We start from the raw sequence: 20,790 nt of genomic DNA on the forward strand, positions 1-20,790 counted from the left end.
TTCATGTTCTCTCTGCTGTTTCACATAATAGACTCCTGTTGATATTTCTCCACATTAAATGTCATGATTCATTAAACCACCCACAGAATTACACTTTCCCACTCCCACTGAGGGAAAACCTCAGAGTTTAATGACCAAAGTAATCAATAATAACAGCAAACACACTACATCAGCAAATTAATGTTCCAATCTGCTCCTTGTTGCTGCCATCTGTCGTGAACCCAGCACGACGTCAAATATCAGCTCTAATACCCGAAAGACAGTGTGATGGAATAAAATGATTTCTGACACTTTGCACAGCTGACATTATAAAGACAGATGGCAGAAGACGGAGAATACTGTTTACAGAGTTATACAGTAAAATCTCAAACTCATCAATCATCCAAAACTTCTTTTTTCTTGTTCAATTCAAGTACAATGTGTCTGATGTGAAGCACTGAATTATACTGCACGTCTACTAACGGATGAAGAGTTCTGTGTCACCAAATCAAATCACCGATCAAGAGCAACAGTGCCTCCAGTCATAATTATAGTCAACTCTGCCAAATTCAATAAGACAGACCTAAAATGTCATGATATCTTTTGGCAATTCAAGAGGCTGCAGTGACTAAAAAGGATTTAAATCATTACCAGCTCAGAAAAACCTCAGCCTCTGGCATGAGAACTACAGATTAGATGGATCACATTTAAAAACCTGAGCATGTGCATCTTTGTCGCAGTTCACGTCAATATTTCGGCCCAGGTTTGGGTCCGTCAGCAGCACTAATGGATCCTCAGTTCGCTGCCCACACAAATAATCTGCAGCCAGAGCTGTCGGGTCCGAGGACTGATAAGTACCAAGCAGCATATTTAAGGGAAAGATAAGGAGAAGAGGAGAAGAAGCCAGCGTGTGTGTGTGTATGTCTGTTGAGAGAGGTGTGTGAGCCTGAAGCCCACGGCATTTCATCACAGAAGGGGAAAAAAAGTAGAAAATGTGTAATTTACCCATAATCAGGAGAGATATTCATTTGTCCAGTGTTTACATTGATTTATTGCACAGGGGCAGATGAGTAATGTTGTCAAACTCTGTGATGGCAACAGGGGGCAGAATTGAGTCTCTAGTTTGACAGTCAGGGAAATGTACTGTGAGTATTTCTTTTCTGTTCTGCTCATAAAACGAATCTCAAACAGAGATAATCGAGACATAATGTGAGGGAACATGCTACATTTGTTTAAACTGTTTTGTTTTCTCCCTGGATCAATAAAACATAAATTCCTCATCAATCCAAATACCACCTGCTGTGTTCACACGAGACATCTGATTTGTGTTTTGCCTACTGCAACAATGTCACAGACGCTCCTGCCTTCCAGTCAAGTTCAGTCCAAATATTTCACACGCTTGCGACAGCAAGACGGCAAAAAAAAAATAAAGAAAAGAAATCAGGTCTTCATCGGAAAACAAAACACTGCAGTTTTCAAAGTCAGACATGATGAAATTTACTGAAAGCATAGCTATGAAAGACGAACTATCAGGAACAAAAGACAGCGTGGTAAATCTTGTGTGTTTTAAAATGACACTGGCGACACATCCCGCAACGTGATGGAGTGAGATTAAGCTGTGATATGAAAAAATATCTGCCGAAACTGAAGCACCCTTGAGCAAAACACTGAATTCTCTCAGGAGCACGACAGAGGCTTTAAAGTCACTTAGAGGAAGTAAAGCAGAATGAGATTTTTCCTGAGGAGATCAATAAAGTGTCACACTGTATGTTAATCCTGACCAGCACAAAATTGAACTATCAATCATCCATTTATTCCTTGCCTTATTTTCGCTTTTTATGGCACAAGGTCATGATGTTATTATCCCAGACAGTCATTTATCCCAGACTGCAAATGTTTTAGGGTAGAGACCCAGTAGTAATTAACTTAAAGTCCCCACTTTTTTACTTCCTGGAGTTCACTAATGAGTCTTCTCCAAGTTTCTGCCCTGTTTTCTCCAACTTTATCTAATGCACTAATGCTTTTTAGGGCTCCTCGTCTGCCCCAGAAAACCACTGATGCATTGTGTCCATAGGAAACACAAACAGAAGCAGCAGCCGAGACCAAGACAAGCAGCAGCAGCAGCAGCAGCAGCAATAACAACCGGCTGAACGATCAGTGACTCATGACCTAAATTATATGGCCTTCAGCAGGAATCATCTGGTTTGCTACAGGCATACAGGCAAATCTTACAAATTCCGCCAAGCTTATACCCACACACATGAAATACATACCCACAAATGTATATGAATACAGCTGCACAGCCTCCTCACCACAAGCACTAACATACAAACACACAAACACACAAAACAAACACACGCACATGCACACATTCATCTGGGATATTCTACACAAGGTAGAGCAGCGGAGCTCAGTCAGTGTCTCTTAAATGAGCAAAACAGACGTTGAGTGGGAGGATTTTCAAACAACCGCTGCAACATAATCGCTACAATATTGACTGAAAAAGCCTCTGGAGGAGCAGACTGTAGTGACAGCTCCATCTATTTGTGCCGTTTGCTTACAGGACTGACGGAGAAAACAGGCCTTTGTAGAGAGGCAGGTGACTTGACTGTGAGGTCTGGTGGATCAGCAGGTTCGTGTGGGGTTAACATCTTCATTCTTTCCTGCTCTCACCTCTGAGCTTCCTGTCTCTCTCCATCAACAGAGGAGATTATCATATGTTCTGTATTATTATCCTTTTGATTTAATGTAGTATAGCACTGTCCTCCGTCTACAAGTTCACAGAATAGTGTGCAACAACAATCAATCTAGGCTTACACAAATATTAATAGAAACTATAATGTAGAAAACTGTACTGCCCATCCAGTGTGATTTAAAGGCACAAGTATGCTGGGAGGTTTCTGCATGACAATCCATTCTCGTATTGTCATTGAATAAAGCCAAAATAAAAGTTCTCTGAAGGAAAATAAACCCTTTTTCCGAGTTTCCAGTAGATGGAAACTAAATGAAGGTCACACTAAGCACATTAACCACACTAAACTCAGCCTCTTTAACTTTTAACGTGGATCATTGAGGCAGGTGGAAACTATTCTGACTGAACGTCAATGCTCCAACATTGTTTGGAAATAAGGATTTTGATCTACTTCCAAGTGAAGTGCAGTGAGAATGTAATCCCAGCCAATTACAGGAAGCAACCTACAAGATGCAAATTCATGGGTACTACATCAGACACTTTACAACACAGCTGCAACAATTAGTCAAGTAATCACAATTTTTCAACTGCAAAAAAACAAAACAACAAATTACTTATGGTTGCTGTACATTTTGAAGGTACTAAACATGGGTTTGACAAGTACTTTTTCAAGAATTATTGACTTTTTTAAATTATAAAATATTTATCCATTGGCTTGTTGGCATGCATCTCTTCCTTTTCATGTCATAGCCATGAAGCAAACAAAAGCGACAGTTAGTTGTAACCTTAGTGCATTAGTATCATGATATTACTGTAAAATAAGATAATCTTAAACATACTCAAACAAAGCAATCAGATGTTTTTACTATACCAAGCTAGTCCAAGGGGTTTTTCACTGTTTAAGAAGCTTGCCTGCAACTGGACACTGTGGATATAAAGTGAACTAAAAACCAATACTGCTACCAGTTTACAGTTAAGACTCTGAGGCATCTGGATTGTCCTCATGCTGCAACTTCTGATCAAATTCTAAAGCTACAATCTACTGAGAGTCCTCCTCCACATACGTACAAGCCTCTAACCTGCCACAGAGGTGTTTTCGATTCGTACACTCAAGCCTGGAGATGTAAACTATTGCAGTGAAGGACACCCGCAGGAGCACTACAAACAGCCTCCACAGACGCTGGTGTGAATCTATCAAAATAAAAAAAGAAAGCACTCTTGTCTGGTGTAATCGAGTCTTACCTTGACAAACTGGCCACAGGGGCTCTGCTCTCCAATTATGATTGATAGGCCAAAACGCACACATAGACACATAAATATGAGTGTGTCGACTGAGAGCCTTTACAGAGGCCACAACAACTCGGCTAATCAATCACACTGAAAAGGAGCACAGGCAACAACAGTGTCCGAGTGGTGTTTGTGTATTTATTCAATGTTTATCTATCTGTATTTAAATCAGAGCAACAGGCTATTACAGTAAACTGATGATACATTGTTATATTACTCTTACTATTACTAAAGTATTGTGACCAGTTCAGGCTGTGGAGCAGATTTGATTATTACCCTCCTGCCACTAGGGGGCTCTGGAGTGGAAAATGATCATGAATCAGCTCATTGAACTTTATAGGAGTTTCAATCATCTGAAAGGATCCAAGACAAAAACCCTGTCTCCTCTTCAGCCTCCAGATCTCATAGAGCATGTTATGCTTTTATAGATCCCATACTGCATGTAACTGTCATTTGCAGCTGAAATGTGACTTGATATTTTTTGTTTTGATTAATTTTCTCAAAAAACCTGGACATAGATTTGTTTTACACTGATAAAATCAAAGTAAAAATGACAAAAAAAAAAAATCAACACAACCCTGTATAATAATTAAATTAAGTTTTTTTTTTTACATCTTGTGAAACTGGGCTTTAAGTATGCCAGCAGTAAAAGGAATTGTACATCATACATTATAGTACCTTGAGAACCAAGATAATGGAAAAGTGCACACTTCCTTATATGCCACACAAACCTTGAATGCCTCAGTACATCAAATGTTCACCAGACTGATCAGACCTGGAGTGCTCACTGATCACCATGATAAAATACTCCCAGTACAAGATTCGATTCAATCGCAGTATGATTAAGTAAATAAATAAATACTCTTTTGAAGAAGCCAAATGTGAGTTTTTGCCTTTGGCACACTGACCTTTGTTCGCATTAAGAGATACAACTCCCTACCAAGAGCTTCAGCTATTGTTGACAATTAAAGTTTCATAACTAATGTTTCTTTTACACCAAGTAAACAGCTGTTGGCTATGGCAAAACCTTGGGGTTTCCTATCAACCACATTGTGTTATTTCTCTTAAATGATTCTAAAAATCCAAAATGAGGATATGTGATGAGACCATGATGTGTGGGATGGGCAACTTAAGAGTTATCTTATACATTTGTTCATTACTAGTTTAACATTATATAGTAATAGTAAGCTGAACCAGATCAGAGCAGAAATGGAGACATAACCTCATTTATACACCTTACTCAAACGGTCTTGATTTTATCAAACCGTGCTAATAGGTTTAAATTACCAGCCGTGTTTTTTTATTTATGGTAATATCCATTTCATGCTCTGCAAAACCACAGCAGGACAAAAACCTCTTGTGGCTGTGTTTCATTTTCTCTTCTGCTGATCACACTGATCTTCCTCGAGCCAAAGTCAATAATTACTATTTAACACTTAACACTCTAATGGCACAGCCTTCACTGGAGGGAGCAGAGTGGGATGGTAAAACTCTCTGTATTTAACATCATGAAAAAGGAAGTTGCAGGCATCAATAATTACAGTGAACTTCCAACACCAACCTGCCATGATTTGCAGAAACACAATAGCTGCATCGGTTGGCCTGCTCATACGAAACAGTGTGTGTGTATGTGTGTTGCTGTGTGTGCGTGTGCGTGAGTGTGTGAAATTCTTACCCCAGTCCTGCCAGATCAGACACCAGGTTGCCAAGGGCAGCAGCTGCAGAAAATGTGAGAAGAGAAAGAGACATGATCTCAAAATGAGTTAGGAAATTGAGGTTTGTGTCGAGCACAGCCAAAAGGCACAAGGCACTGAATGTGTTTGTTAGGAAACTGAATTTGTCACAATGTGAGAGAAGAAAAGAATGATCTGTCTGCCAATCACAAGCATTTACCTCGAAGTGTGGCACCATTCACACTGAAATGTTACTAAATTTAGTACATTCAGTAACAATATACTGTATTCAAGCTATAATGGAAGACAGAGCCTGCCAGAGTCAAATGTAATTTGGTTCATGCGTTATGACATCAGTACTAATGTACTGAAATAAAAGCTGGTGAGCTGCACACACTGTTCAAACATGGAGGATAGTGTAGTGGTGGTGTGGGTACAGCATCAGAAATATAGTGTCCTGTTCCTTTTCTTTATCAAACCACAAATCTGTAACAAGCACTTCAAATACTTTCCTCTACCTTGTGGTAGTGGCCATTTGCAATGCATAGCGAGAGCAAAAAGCAGGAGGCAGCATGTTTAAAGCAGACATTTACCATTTGATTATTTATCCCATAACTAACTATGAAGCCTAATCATCATTTCTAAATATGAAATCAATTAAAGGTGAGTGATTTCTCTTAAAATAACCATACATTGCTTAATTCTACCATGTTGCACAAGATATGATGGACAACCACAGTGCATTGTGGGCTGAGTAATGAGGCAGATGCGCCTCTGAAGCCCATATCAGTGTTGACTCGCTCCCCGAGCCTCATAACTTCACATGAATAATGTGAGCGGCAGAGTAGCACTTGACAAAGTGCCCAAGGAGAAGAGGATGAGGGCACGGTGAAATGACTAATGAAAAAGGACCAAGGAGCAAATCCAAGTGTCATCGTGTCTGAATATTTTCTGGTTTCTGCCACTGAGCGAAGCAGTTAGTAGTGAGAGCAGGAGATCAGGAGTCGGGAGACGCTGCCTTAAACGATCTGCTGATTTCTGTTCCTGTTGAATCTGCTCCCAAAAGACAGAATAAAAGCTGCGCTGTGCTTGTGTTCCCTGTATTGCTGGTGACCCTGAGATCAGAGTGTTGCTCTGAGAATTGAAACCCTCAGGGGAACTGAAGCAAAGCAGCAGTGCCATTTCTGCTAAGACTCAGTCTCCCTCTAACTCTGGCAGGAGGTCTTCACTCTGATCTTTAAACTGCTGTAGCTACAAGGACTCATTTACAATCTGGATACAACACACATAAATGTCCTGTTGTATGTTGATTGATAACACAATTACATTTACGCTTGAGTTCAACGTGGTCCCAATGCGTCTCTGACCACCTCTGGAGGGGGTCTGACCAAATGGATTACAATTTGTCATCAATGCATCTTGGCTGCATGTACAATAAGATTACCTAAAATGCATTTCAATGCCAAATGTACAAGGGGTTAAGGCTGAAAACAGTAAATTAAGTATCCAACAAATGTCCACTGGCTGCAGTTGCTTTCTGCCAACTGCCATCGCATACAAAAGCATCAAGCATCAGCTCAGAGGAATTCAGATAAGACTTGATTCAACAAGCGATGTAGTCTAAATAGGAACATTTGTATGTGATACATGGTAGATATTGTTGACTGTGACCCAGCAGACCTACGTACGCGGGGAGACTTGCAGGTTAGGTGTATTTGCCTCTGATCAAAGATGTTAGCGTTTCCATGTGAGAGGTGCTTTGGATGAGAGAGGCAGGGCCACATGAAGCCAAGTCTGCAAGTTTGTTATTCTGAGCCAATCAATCGGCGCCAAAAAACACATTTAGGCTAAATAAGGAGATTTTACTGGTATTTTCAACAGTAGGAAAAAAAGTTTCCCCTGAGTAGGGTCAGACTGTAAGTCCCTGACTAAGACGGTGACCATGAGGAGAAATGTGATGTGATTTAGGTGATATTGATGATGCATTTCATGTTTAATTGTATAATGTTTTGTTTTTAACATTTTATTGCCACGTACTTGAATATTTCTGGGTGGATGACTCTAGATTTGAACATTCGGGCAATGCATTAGACATCTGGTTCTTCTTTCTTTGCAATGTTATAGGTTCACAGTAACAAATAAACCTTTTTTTTTTTTGGTGATTTGAAAATCCAAGAGGGCTGGGTATGTGGGAACAACATGAGTCAAAAGTTCTGCTTCTGGTCCTTGACTAAAGCATTGCCCTAAAGAAAATTGACTATAGATCATCCAAGTTGTGGCCATGAAATAGAGGGTACATGAATGCATTTATTGTGGCTCTGGGCCCCTTGTTAATTAACTTTGGTTGGATGTTACTAATATTAGTCATGTCTATTCAATTTTGATATCTAATCAGGGGTGAAAATGTTCTCTGAACAACCAAATATTGTGTGTAGAATTATAACATTGGCTTTTCTATCAGCAAAACATATTGTTTTAATTAACTAAAAATAATACAAATCAAACAGTGTCGCGTCGGTATAGACAAGTGTGTGAGGACCTAGTGGACTTGTTATCAGTAGAGCTGGCGACATGAATTCTCTAAGAAGGAGTAATGATCAGCCTGGTTAGTTAGGAAGCCTGGTTAGTTAGGAAGTTGGGTTTGTTAAGTTAAAAGTATCGTAATTATTGATGCGGAATTAAAATATCCTGCAGTGGTTAAACATCAAATCTCTGTGCAAGCCCGTGAAGTGGCAGATGTAATGGAGAGCCCTTCAGGCTCCATTCTGTGGTCCAGCAGCTCAAATGTAATTACAAGACAAGATCAGTAGTCTGCCACAAGGAGTGTTCTCTCTGCATCAGATTCACACATCCACACACACCTAGAGACACACAGTTCACTGAGTTAAGACAAGAGACAGTTCCTATATATCTTTTTTTTAGTGACTAAAGAAATTTGGCCTTTAAGGGAACATATAGATTTACTGCTCTTTTGATCTCATTCTTTATGATGAAATCTTAAAATCTTTCTCGAGAACTTCCCAAAAGTTTCTAGTCCTGAAGCTAAACCAGTGAAACTGTCAGCACCAGTGACCACTGGTGGTTAAATGGGCCGTGAAACAATGTGCAATAACAAACATGAGACAGTGGGAACCATTTATTGGTCTCTATAGCTCTTGTCTGTGAGGCTTACAGTACCTACCAGCAGTAATCTGAAGATCATAATGCTCACAGACTGAGAAATGGAAAACTGTATACGAGCAATGTTGAACTAATAACTGCAGTAAATATACAGCAGTACAGCCACACAAAACACAAGTATACTCTTTATGATTAGGCTTTTAAAAGTGAGGAGTATCTGTATCAAAACATATTTACAATAATGAGAATCTGGGTCCTTGAAGGCAACTCTGCAGCATGGGGCGATTTTGTGTTTTAATAACTTAAGCTGTCATTTAAAAAAAGAAGAAGAAAGATTTAATCCTATTTCGAGAGTTTCACACCATTACCTCTGGTTAAAATACATAATTAAATCAACTTAGGAGCAGAACATTTCCTAATGTGGCTGCCTCCATCTCCAATTGAGCTGCGATATGTTTGCCCCTTAGCGAATGTGTAACTGCTGGACTTGACTGCAGACTTGACACTAGTGGTAAATCACTGCGGACTGGGTTAGATAACTCCAGCCTTTTGATTTGCAGACCTCTGAATGTCCCAGATGCAGCAGATATGAGTAAAAGAACAACTGCTGTGAAAATGGAGCCTGGGTGATAGAAACTGGGCTGCGGCCGTGAAATGCTGCAGAGAAAGAACAGAAGCTGTTTCTGTTGTTTTATCCATCAGTGTCTGTGTGGGCTCCTGGGTAGTCGCACACTTTCTCTTTCTTCTTTTTTTTCTCACTTTTTTAAGGGGTTTTCGGCTGGGGCTGAAAAATTCTCGCCACACAGAGATAACAGCGTCTGCCTGTCAAACTCATAGAAGCTCAGCTGAAATTGAATTTGAAATTTTCTGGCTGAGTTTGCAACCTGATAACTGAGGTTATTAATCCCAGTGGGCCTGAATTCTCTACTTTGGCTTCATCAAGATCACAATCTCTCACCAAAATCCCCAAGTCGAAAACTCTGTTTGACTTGGAAATCTACATGAGCAGGATCAGAACCAGAAGCATGTTTGACAGACGTTAAGCTCCTCAGAGTGGAGATTCACATCTTCACCTCTCTACACTTTATCCCTCATGGATCAATGCTCCTCGCTCTGGTGTGCAGTGGTCAAGTTATTTGGATCCCTCTTGCTCCCAGTGAAGCCCAGTGTCGGTGCTTCTCCCACCTCTGCTCTGTTTGGCGTTTGACTCATCCAAGTGTTTCAGAACTGAGTCGGTTTGATGTTTTAGAGTTCGAGCTAAAAACAAGTTCACAACCGATATCACCTCCAGCAACAACAACACCAGAATAACAAAAGGAGAGATGGGACCTGCAGAGTGAGAGTAGACGAAGTAGAAGCTTTGTTCTTGTGGACATGACTGACAACTAGAAAGTAAAAAAAAATCTGGATTTAGCTGATGCTAGCTGCATGAGCGTAAATAATTCAACACAATCTGATTTGCCAATAGATACAATTATTCAGTCTTTCTACATAATGGTCAAATGTTATAAATAGGAACCGTTTTAATGCTTCATCACGCACAAAAAAATGAGACAATCATCCTGTCTGCATTCAGTCATTGTAACTGTAACACAATAATAATAACCTCAGCGTCTCTCCCAGACACACAGAAGAGGAACAGGTAATAACATAAAAATGCAAATGTCCCTCTTTGAGCTAAATAGATATTACTACAACCATTGAATCTGCCGGTTAGCAGTATTATTATATATTCATGAATTATTAAATGATTATCCTCTCGGCCAGACACTCACGCTGACACTTTACCGTCCTCTAATGTTATCTCACTTTATTTATTTAGGATTAGTGCCATTGCAGTTGTTGGAGTGTTAGTTGGCCGAAAATAAAAATGACTCTTTCTATTCATTTTATTTTTCCTTTGTGGAAGTGCATATCACTATCTTTCCAGTAGGATAAAAACAGGGTGCAGCACCTGCAGTCTGGTAGACACTAAGTCTAAGTAATGCCATCACATCAAACAGTATACTCACCTGGGTTAATCTGAGGAATTAAACTACATCACTACAGACATGTAATTCACTTATGAACTGGTATGTTTACAGAATTTACCAAAGTAGCTTTACAACAAGCAACGTGGATGTTTCCCTTGTGTTGTCAGTGCAGGCTTTACTATCATTGTGCAAAAATACTTTATCAAATCTTTGTGTTTTTAAAAGGATATCAAGCAAAATAAGAATCACGCAAATGAGTATTAGTAAGAAGAAATAGTGGGAAAAAAACTCACCACATCGACACACACACACACACACACACACACACACACACACACACACACACACACACACACACACACACACACACACACACACACACACACACACACACACACACACACACACACACACACACACACACACACACACACACACGTTTAAAAACAAAAATGAAAACATTACTAAGAAGATGACATTAAGATCATGACATTTTCATACCTGCCATAGTTGAAATGCCGAGGATAACACCAATGGATAACTCAATCTGTGTGCCCTGTGGAAAACACACAGATTACAGATGTTTGGAATATAAATAATAAGTATACAGTAACAGCAATATAAATAGTAAGGGTCAGCGCTGAGGCTTACTTTATAACAACTGTGCATCATAATATGGACTAAATATTGAAGGTCCATGATGTCAGTTTGTTTTAATCTGTAGTAGTGACAACTTTCTCTGTGTAATGGAGATATTTTCATTCTCAACAAGATCTTTGACCTTTTTTTTTTCCTTTCTCACTTACAAGTCTTATCCAAAATGCCAGAGCAGATTTTTTTAAAATTTTAAACCAGTAAAGTGGTCAACTGCAGCCTCTAATCAGAGTCTGTGCAACTGTACATCTGGACTGCAAGTAACAAATAGAGAGAAGGCTCTGGAAGACATGAGAACAACCAGACCCGTGCAGTTACTTACAACATTTATTGCAGAATGATTTCAATAAATTCACAAACACAGACCAGTAGAATCCAGACCAAAAGTGTGATTATGTATTGGTTTGACTCTTCTTGTGTTTGATGAACCCCCTTATGAAAAGAGTGTAAATATTCTTATTTTGGGCCAAGCACAGCATTTCAAGATGTCCCATTTAGATGTACCGTATTGTCTTCTGTTTGTTTCTTTTGTATACATTCTTTTCTCTGCATTTCTTTTCCCACAATCCTGTTGAAGCCCCAAAAGAATTCATCATCTTCTGTTAAAACGTAAATAACCCCGCTATGCAAGTAGACTTATTAATTAATTAATCCAGTCTCATGCACTTTCCCCTGGGTTTAGGTTTCATTATCTGAACAACTTTGCAAAGATTCACTAAAGAACGATGTGTTGGATGTACAAAGACAAAGAGAAAAGAGCACAGAGAAACAGAGACGAGAGAGTTTGCTGTGCAATGACAAAGATAAAACAGGAAATGTACAGTGGCATCAAACAAACTTGATTTGCTTTTCTCCTTCTCCCTTGGTAGTTTTTTTCCAAAGTTTCCTGCGGTATCAGGAGCACAGCATATTCTCCATGCACAGGCTACCCCCCGTGGAAATCAAACTCCGAGCTCAGAATACATCTCCCCACTCACCGAGCTGCCGGCGACCACAGCTCTGCATGAAGCTGATACTTACGGCAACAATCATGATGCAGTTGTCCAGGAATCCAAATCCAACAAAAGGGAGAGCGTTGTGCAGCAAAACTGTAAAAGAACAAACACAAACAATCAATCCCCAACAGACAAAACAAACAAAAGCTATGCAGATTAGACAACATACATTATACATTCAACATAATCAAGCCTGGCAGAACATAATGAACACAAACACAGAAGATATGACAGCATGGTTTCACTAAACATATTCTTATAGGTTGCTGTAACAGATGAAATTGCAGAACCATGCACCAAAAAGACTTCAATCTGCAGGTGTGTTTATAAATCCATATTCTTAGTACAGTATGTTGCAGAAAACTAATTATGAATAAATTATTGCTGTGTAATATCTAGTCTACATGTCCCAGATAACAGTGAAGATGAACCAATTGGAATCATCCACTCTCAGACTCTCGAATTCATGAAGTGGTTGCTATGTTTAGCTTAACAGCTTATGTAAAACCTCAGTGTCAAGTGTTCTCCTCTGGCACATGTTGGTACATGGGAACTAGGTAAAGAACATTTTTTCCTACAGTATTTCCTAATCTGGGAGGCTCAGTATGTGACATACGAAACAAGGTACAGTATATGTAACTTCAACTTTAAATTCTTACACGAGGAAAACATATAAAGTAAAGTAAAGACAAGCACAGTTTCAATTATACAAATCAGCAGCAAAATGTAAATAAAACCTTAAACTCTGAACTGGAAAGGTCTCGGAAAATGAAAAGGGTTCAAGTTTGACATTTTGTGTAAACAGTGTTATTAATATGAAGCATCTTTTTTACAGTAATCCCCCTCCCAAAAAAAAGCTATTAGAATATTTATACCAGTTTGTGTGTGTAGGTGTAATGTACAGTGTAATACACTGTCGGTGCCATGGCAGTGAGTTTGAAATGTCATCCACAGCCTGAGGAAAGTTCAGTCTCTTCTAGTTGAAGTTGAAGTGAAGTTCAGTCTGGTTCATGTAAATGATCTGCAGAGGAATTGATGGCTTCAAGCATTAACGCTGCTCAACACTTTATTTATTTCCTACAGTTGTCTCTCTGGTGCAGTTTGAGCCTCGCTACACAAAACACCTACTCACTTACATGTTCAACATGGACTACTTTAATACTGTAAGAGCACTCCATCTCTCAAGACGAAGACGTGCTGAGTGAAATCCTGGTGTTTGGTGTGGATGCTGCTCTGTGCAAAAGCAAACAAACTAGAACTTCTGCAGTGTTTGATAGAAGACATTTGTTTGGCTTGTTGTTCCTCTGGTATCCTTCTATAAAATCACCACTTACTGGTACAATGACACCAAGTTACATCACCAATCAGTTAAACTCAGAAGCTGTCCCTACAGTCAAAATCTTTCTCTCCCATGGCTACAACAGGAACCAGTTGAAAAATGTCTTTCTGTGATCTTTCATGCAAAAAGAAAAAAATATATATACATGGTTGGTTCGTATTTATTTATGTATTTCAAAAAAATGAAGAAAAATTGGGTTTTTTAACATATATGAGACCTGATTGGCTCCAGCCCTCTGTGACCCTACATGGATTAGCGATATAGCTAATGGATGGATGGATATGTGAGACCAGGGTCAATTTGTTCCTAACTGCATTCATACTCACTCAGTTTGGTCAGCAAACATGCAACATTCACTACATTCATTCACCACTCAGTCGGTCGGTCAGTCAGTTTAGGTCTGACTGCTATGAGTCATGTGTTCAACAGATCTTTTTGTAGATCTGAGAAGTCATGACATTTTTTCCACACAAGTCATCAACATCATGTGTAACGCCCAGTCAGAGAGATACAACTAAGGCAACAACACACAGGCTTTTCTGTGCTGAGGGAATGCATGTGTGCTGTGTTGAACTGTGTCAGTCTGCTGAGTCGATGTTTCCTTTAAAGTCTCCCTTGGTGTGTTATCTTTACTGAGGAGCTGGAGCAGGAAAAACAGCATTTCATCACAGCCAGAGGAAGAACTGAGATGTTTCTGTTTGCCTATACTCACAAAGATCTCACTGTCAAAAGTATACTGTGAGAAAAGAAAACAAACACTTGACGATATGAACTATGCTTATCCAGCAGACGTCCCAACCTCTTAGCTGCAGCAGCAGGAGGAGGAGGAGGAGGTGTTAAAGCCTGTGAGGTCATGTCAGTAACTCAGCACCAGAGAGTGAAGAAGCTTGCATGAGTTTCCTGTGTGTGCAGGTGGATTGCATGTGTGAGTGTGCACATTTTTGACCTTCTGTATGATCTAACAGTTACTGTTACATCGAATATAACTACATTGAGCCTCTTCAGATCGACACTCACTCACATCGAAAATGTTTCTGCTCCATTCACATTAATTCATATCAGTTGAAGCGCCTTGTTCCTCAGCTGTACAGCTGTTCTTAGGCCACTGTCAAGTTCACACGTTTAAAACATGCAACAACACAACATGAACAACAGCAGAGGAGTTGACTGTGACTGTATTTTTTTCCTGTGATCAATGCAGTGTATGATCTATCACACTGTCAGAAAATAAAATAAAATTCATTCCTCTGACTAAAAGCTCTGCTTCAAAGTAAATGTCATAAATTTACAAAAAAAATAATATCCAAGTATAGACTAGTGAAGATACTGGAAAAATATACTTTTTTTTGGTTGGAGATCCTGGAAAAATGGTTAAAAAGTCCAAGCCCCTTTCCTCAGACTTCTCTCTGAAGCCACGCCTCAGAGCATTAAAGCAGATATCAGCTTCACGGCCGTTTCGGCTAATGCTGCGTTCAAGGCAGGCTTTTGAAACCGTAAGTTACAGCTTCAAGTCACAACTACGACTTGGTAGCGTTCCAGGTAACCCGTAGCTCGTGTTTTTACCATCCTGTTGTCTGTGAAAGTTCCCTATAACGGCCACTCGTAACTTCCGACCCGTGAACTCGTACCAGATCGAACTGGTATGACTTCACAGGAAGGAAAAACACAAAGTACGAGTTTCTTTGAACGCACCATGAGTTAGCAGCCCCCGCCCTTGTCAGGCATCAATTGGTCCTCGTGCTACGTCACCACATTCACGCGCATCCCTTGGCTGCACACACAGCCCTTCATGCCGTTCTCTCTCCTCATTGGATAACACTTGTATCCCACAAGGAAAATTTTCTCCTCGGGTTACAGCAGAGCAGAGTGACGGAGAGACTCGTGTTTAGGCTGAAATACTTCATGTAAGTGATTGCTGACGGAAAATAGGACTATTTAGGACTTATATTAACAAAAACATTCCACTGATATCTGCTTTAAATTACTTGGTTGCAATCAGGGTGTGGAGAGGATTTCAAGCAATTCAGTAAAAAATGCCACATAATAAGATCCCCAACCTTAACCAAAAAAGTGCTTAGTTACTGTCCAACTTCTAATAAAACCAGTCCACAGCAAACAGAGACTGAATCTTTTATGTGCTATTTAACACTACAAGGAAGATAATCAACCATATAAAGTAAGTGGAAGCTAACGAGGGATGTGTCATTATTATTCTGTCAAAAACAACAACAACTGCTAATCCCAGGATTACATATTCTGAATTTAAAATTTAAAGCTTTTGTCTATTTGTTATTCTTCATTGGCTACTATTTCAGGCTCAATAATGTATAACCCTATTACCCAGGCCCATATATAGTATGTTCTTTCCTTTGCTGTGAACCAAAATAAAACTCAATAATCCTCAGTAATTCTAATTAACACAGATCCTTAATGAATCATTCTTGTTGATCGAAGGTTAAATGAGGGACATCAATCAAAGCTGTCACGTCACAAGGTTAATAAGCATTTGTCAAATCAATGTGCTCACTTAATCACTGTTAAATACACATATAAATCAAAACTCGTTAAAAAAAAAGAAAAGAAGTTTAGACTTCTTACCGTATCTCAACTGTGCTGCAGTAGGTGGTGCAATTTCAAGCTGCCCTGAAATGAAAAGAAGAAAAAATTACTAAAACACACACACACACACACACATCTCTCATGGCCAATTTTTCAATGCAGGGGAGAGGACAACATAAGTGTCATATAGTGAGACATTGAGCCACATGTCAGATGAGATTGAAGGGAATCAAACAGGAAGAGGAGAAGAGAGCGTCTCCCTTGTTGCCTTTTTTTCTCTCTCTCTCTCTGAGTGAGACACAGATGGGGACAGAGGTTCCAATCGTGTCTCAGAGGAGGTCTGCCTGCACGCTGATTATTATAATTTCTGTATAGCGGTGTGTTTGTGAGACAAAGAGGCAAAGAGAAAGGGAGGAAAACTACAGGGTGTAGGAAACCATCTTTTTTTGCCTTGCATGAACAGATTTCGCAGCGATAACATCGACTGATAGAGCGTGGATGAAAACAAAATCACTTTACTTTACATTCTAATCACAGCTTTTTAACACCTGTGTGTGATGAGGAGTAAAAGAAACTGTCAGACTGGATGCAGATGCACTGCATTAAAGCTTCCATCACTGAACTGTGAAGTTACTGTGTACGACTAAAGATAATTACATTCGTTTAAGGACTGATGATACAAGACAGGATCATTTCCTCTTCACGTTCAGTGAAATTGAGTTTACTGCTCTGAGGTCAGTGGAAATAATGGTCTGCACAATGAAGTCCGCTCTGTCTCTTACAGGTGTGTGTGTGTGTGTGTGTGTGTGTGTGTGTGTGTGTGTGTGTGTGTGTGTGTGTGTGTGTGTGTGTGTGTGTGTGTATTCAGACACAGGTTAATACAAGTTCAAATTAGAGCGATAGGCAAAATCCAAATTTTCTCTCAGGGCGGAAAACTTAAATCACCAAGTATCGACTCAGGGTGAGAGTTCATCTTTTCGTGTTAAGTACAGTTCGACTTTGGATGAAATTATGCGAAAAACTTGCTAAGTTTGTTCCAGAATTAAACCTGTAACAGCATTAAAGGTAAAGAACAATATCCACAACACAAAAGCAACTCTCTCCATTCTGTCAGCTCTCCCCTCCCATCACCTGCTCACCTCCTGCTCTCCTTTCAGTGTCACATTACAAGCTTCCTATACGACTGTACACTCCTCACATTCAGCCCTCAGCTCATGTTGCTTACACAACAACGGACGATTGTTCGCCTCATTGACAACACTTTTATTAGCACTGTGGAAAAAAGAAGCTGCTGACACATGCTGTACATTCGCTGTCTGTCACCGCCTTCATCTGCAGCTCCTGCTGCATTTGTAAAGCTTTTCTTCTAATTTCCCCCATGAGCATTGTCACAGCTGTTATCTCATTCTACAGGTTTTTGGGGAAAATCCTCTCAGCTATAAAAACTTAAATACCGCAAGACAGGAGGTATCTGGCATGAGATGAAGATCCTATTCTAAGAAGACGGATGCCTCTGGCCATTAAATACCACATTTTGGATGTATCGCTCATACGGGGGTTGTTTTAGGATTTAATTAAAAGCTTTCAGTGATCCTCCTGCGTTTGCCAGTGAGCCGGCGCTGTCAGAATAACTATGACTCTATAACTTTTCTCATTGAAACCTTAAACCCAGACCATCCCTTGGCATATAATAAATGCTCATTAGGAAGTAGTCCTCTGAAGAAAGTAACACTGGCTGGTTTATTAAGGCTGCAGCTTCTTTGTGGAAGACAGTTGAAAAGTTATAAAACTATTTTCTATTTCCTAATGAGCTCCACCAATATAAGACTTGGGAGGGTCAGTTAAATTGGTGATTTACTGAGGCGAAGGTACAAGCGTCAAACAGCAGGCCTCACTCTCAGTATTCACAATTTCACACCTGTGTCTTCTTGTGTCAGCTGTGGAGATTTTTCTGAGGCAGTCGATCAATTAATTGTCTAAAGCAAACACTGATGTTTCAAGTGGGCCTGAACCTGTTGCTACACCTGTGATCCCTGTAGACAGACAACAGAGACTAATCACTGGAAAACTTGCTACTTGCTGTAGTAACTGAATGTATTGAAAACCCACTTAGTTTTAGCTCTCATACAACTTAGCTGACAGATGTATGGGCTCATTGGTTATATGTTAATGTGTTATATGTTAAAACTAGGGAAATATCTGAACCATAGGATTAAACGTTAACACTGATGCACACATTCCTCTGTAAGATGAAAGCAGCAATTTCCCTTGATATTAGTCAAAATGTGACCCTTTTACAAAATGTCATACCTTGTTACAATTATCACATTGTGATCCATGCTTATTTTGACTAGTCTTTATAAGAATGAAAAGGAATAAGCAATATTAGCGGTTTGTTGAAGCTCCAGATAAACAATGATGCAAGATGTAGCTGAGTTTTGCTGTAGCGCCGGCTAATCTTAATAAAAATTTTGTAGTTTTTCCACCCGTCTCAGACAGGAGACACTGTTGTCCTACACTGCTGAACGATGCGTAAATGCAGCCCAGTGATCGATCAAATCAATGACTTTAATCTGCCCCACTTTGGAAGGAAAGAAATGATGCACTACATCGTCATGGTCCAAAAGAGAATCCAATTCCCACTATATTTTTTCCATCACTTAAATGAGAATGAGGCCAAATGACAAAATCAGCTGAGTCACCGTCATCATGAAAAAAACCCCATTAACCAGAAGATTTCTTTTCTTTTCTCAATTCACTGGGCCTCATCCAGCCATTTGTTAGAGCTGTGATAGCTGACATGTCTGACTTTTGCCCCCAGAACTCAGCTGGCACCGAGCATTGACGGCAGGGAGTCTCCACATGAGGACTCAATCCAACCAGGCTGGAGTGGTGAAAACATTCAAGAAGCTGTGATAATTAAGTAACCGTAGGCATGAGCCATGTTTGATTCCTCTAAACCCCCCTTATCTGCCATCCTCCTGCTGAACAATCACATGTGCACCAACCACTTGACATCTGATAAAGGTCGCGTTTACAGATAAACAGAAAACACAATTTGTCACCATTTTGGCGACATACCAAGAATTCAACTTTTAATTACCAAGTAAGCAGCAGAAATTCTCTTGAGCATCTACTACTTATGCCTCAATACTACTTTATACTGTAAGTAGCAACAGTCTGTTCACAAGCTGAAGATTTCCAGAAAACGAGACAAACGGGGAGAACACACTAACAAATCATTTTTGCTAATGAGACTACGTATACAAAGTCTGATCGTGACATCTAATTCTTCAGTTCTGCAGCTGGCCATTGCTGTACTTTATTATTACAATCTGTATATTTTTCTCCTGTTGGTGAAAGGCAAAAATCCATATTCCCTCTTCATGTAACTCGATTGCACTAAATGCAAAAGGCTCAACTGAGAGCCTCCTTTCTGGAATTAAGTCTCAGAGCTCCATCTACAAATATGTACTGTGTATTTGTGTGTTTGTTATTTTGGTTGTCTTGTTCCTCCTAAGATGCTTTTTGCTCTGAAATTGAGGAAAACCATTGAGTTTTTTTCTTTAGTGCTGCAATATAGAAAACACACTTTTTGTCTTGTTTTTTGGTTTTGATGGATGACTCATTTCAAACTCTTTATGCTGGTGCAGCGGGAATTTGAAGTGTGAGCAGGGCTTTGGAAATAGGAGATAAGTCTGTGAAGGAACCCGAAAGCCGAGCCCTCTCTCAGCAGAACTCAGCTATGATGAATTAACGTGAGTCGGTCCATTCTGAGTTTTATATGCTTGAATAAAAATGCCAGATACAGTCAATAAGGGTTTCTGCAAATTCAGGTGGTGTTAAAGGAGCAGAAACAAGCGGTATGCAAGAGGTATTTTTCATCAGAAGGCTGTGTATAGTAGTGCAATGCAGATTGTGAGACTGCCTCTCTTACAGTATGTGTGTGTGTGTGTGTGTGTGTGTGTGTGTGTGTGTGTGTGTGTGTGTGTGTGTGTGTGTGTGTGTGTGTGTGTGTGTGTGTGTGTGTGTGTGTGTGTGTGTGCGTGTGTTTCTTGGGCTTTATTTAAGATAGAGACTGAGAAACATCCTTGTTTTCCCTGAGGATATTATTGACTTTCCACTTTCACACCTCTTCACAAACAGAGGGGATTCTCATTATCTGAGAACAGTTTTAACACAGGAGACAGTGTGATGGTGTGTGAGTGTATAAGCATCTGTTGGCTTGTATGAGTACATGTGACCTTATTTGCACCTTTGAGGATGCGCCTAGTGTGTGTGTGTTTTTGTGTGTGTGTCTGAGTGTGCCTGTGCACGAGATCGATAGAGCTCAGCCGAACAGGGGCAAGAGATGACTGCAGCCATTCATCAACAGCACTTTGCTATTCTCATATGATTTATGAGACAGAGGAGAGGAAATTACCCCGAACACAGAATGTGGGCCAAGATGGCAGAGACAGTTCTTAGAAAACATGGGACATGAACAGATGTGCACATTTTTGCAGCGACTAAATCAGAG

General features: G+C 39.9%; 1 protein-coding gene across 1 annotated transcript in view; it reads right to left on the bottom strand.

Annotated features, from left to right (window-relative positions):
• Window positions 1-20,790, bottom strand: part of LOC310998908 (transmembrane protein 65-like) — a 34,248-nt gene that overhangs the window by 2,325 nt on the left and 11,133 nt on the right. The window contains exons 3-6 of the mRNA XM_083989161.1: window positions 16,311-16,355; window positions 12,399-12,466; window positions 11,226-11,280; window positions 5,634-5,676 (exon numbers count right to left, since the gene is read on the bottom strand). Of these exons, the coding sequence (XP_083845287.1) occupies window positions 5,634-5,676; window positions 11,226-11,280; window positions 12,399-12,466; window positions 16,311-16,355 (211 nt within the window). The remainder of the gene's footprint in view (window positions 1-5,633; window positions 5,677-11,225; window positions 11,281-12,398; window positions 12,467-16,310; window positions 16,356-20,790) is intronic.

Source organism: Trachurus trachurus, assembly GCF_905171665.1.
Source record: "Trachurus trachurus genome assembly, chromosome: 16".
NCBI lineage: Eukaryota > Metazoa > Chordata > Actinopteri > Carangiformes > Carangidae > Trachurus > Trachurus trachurus.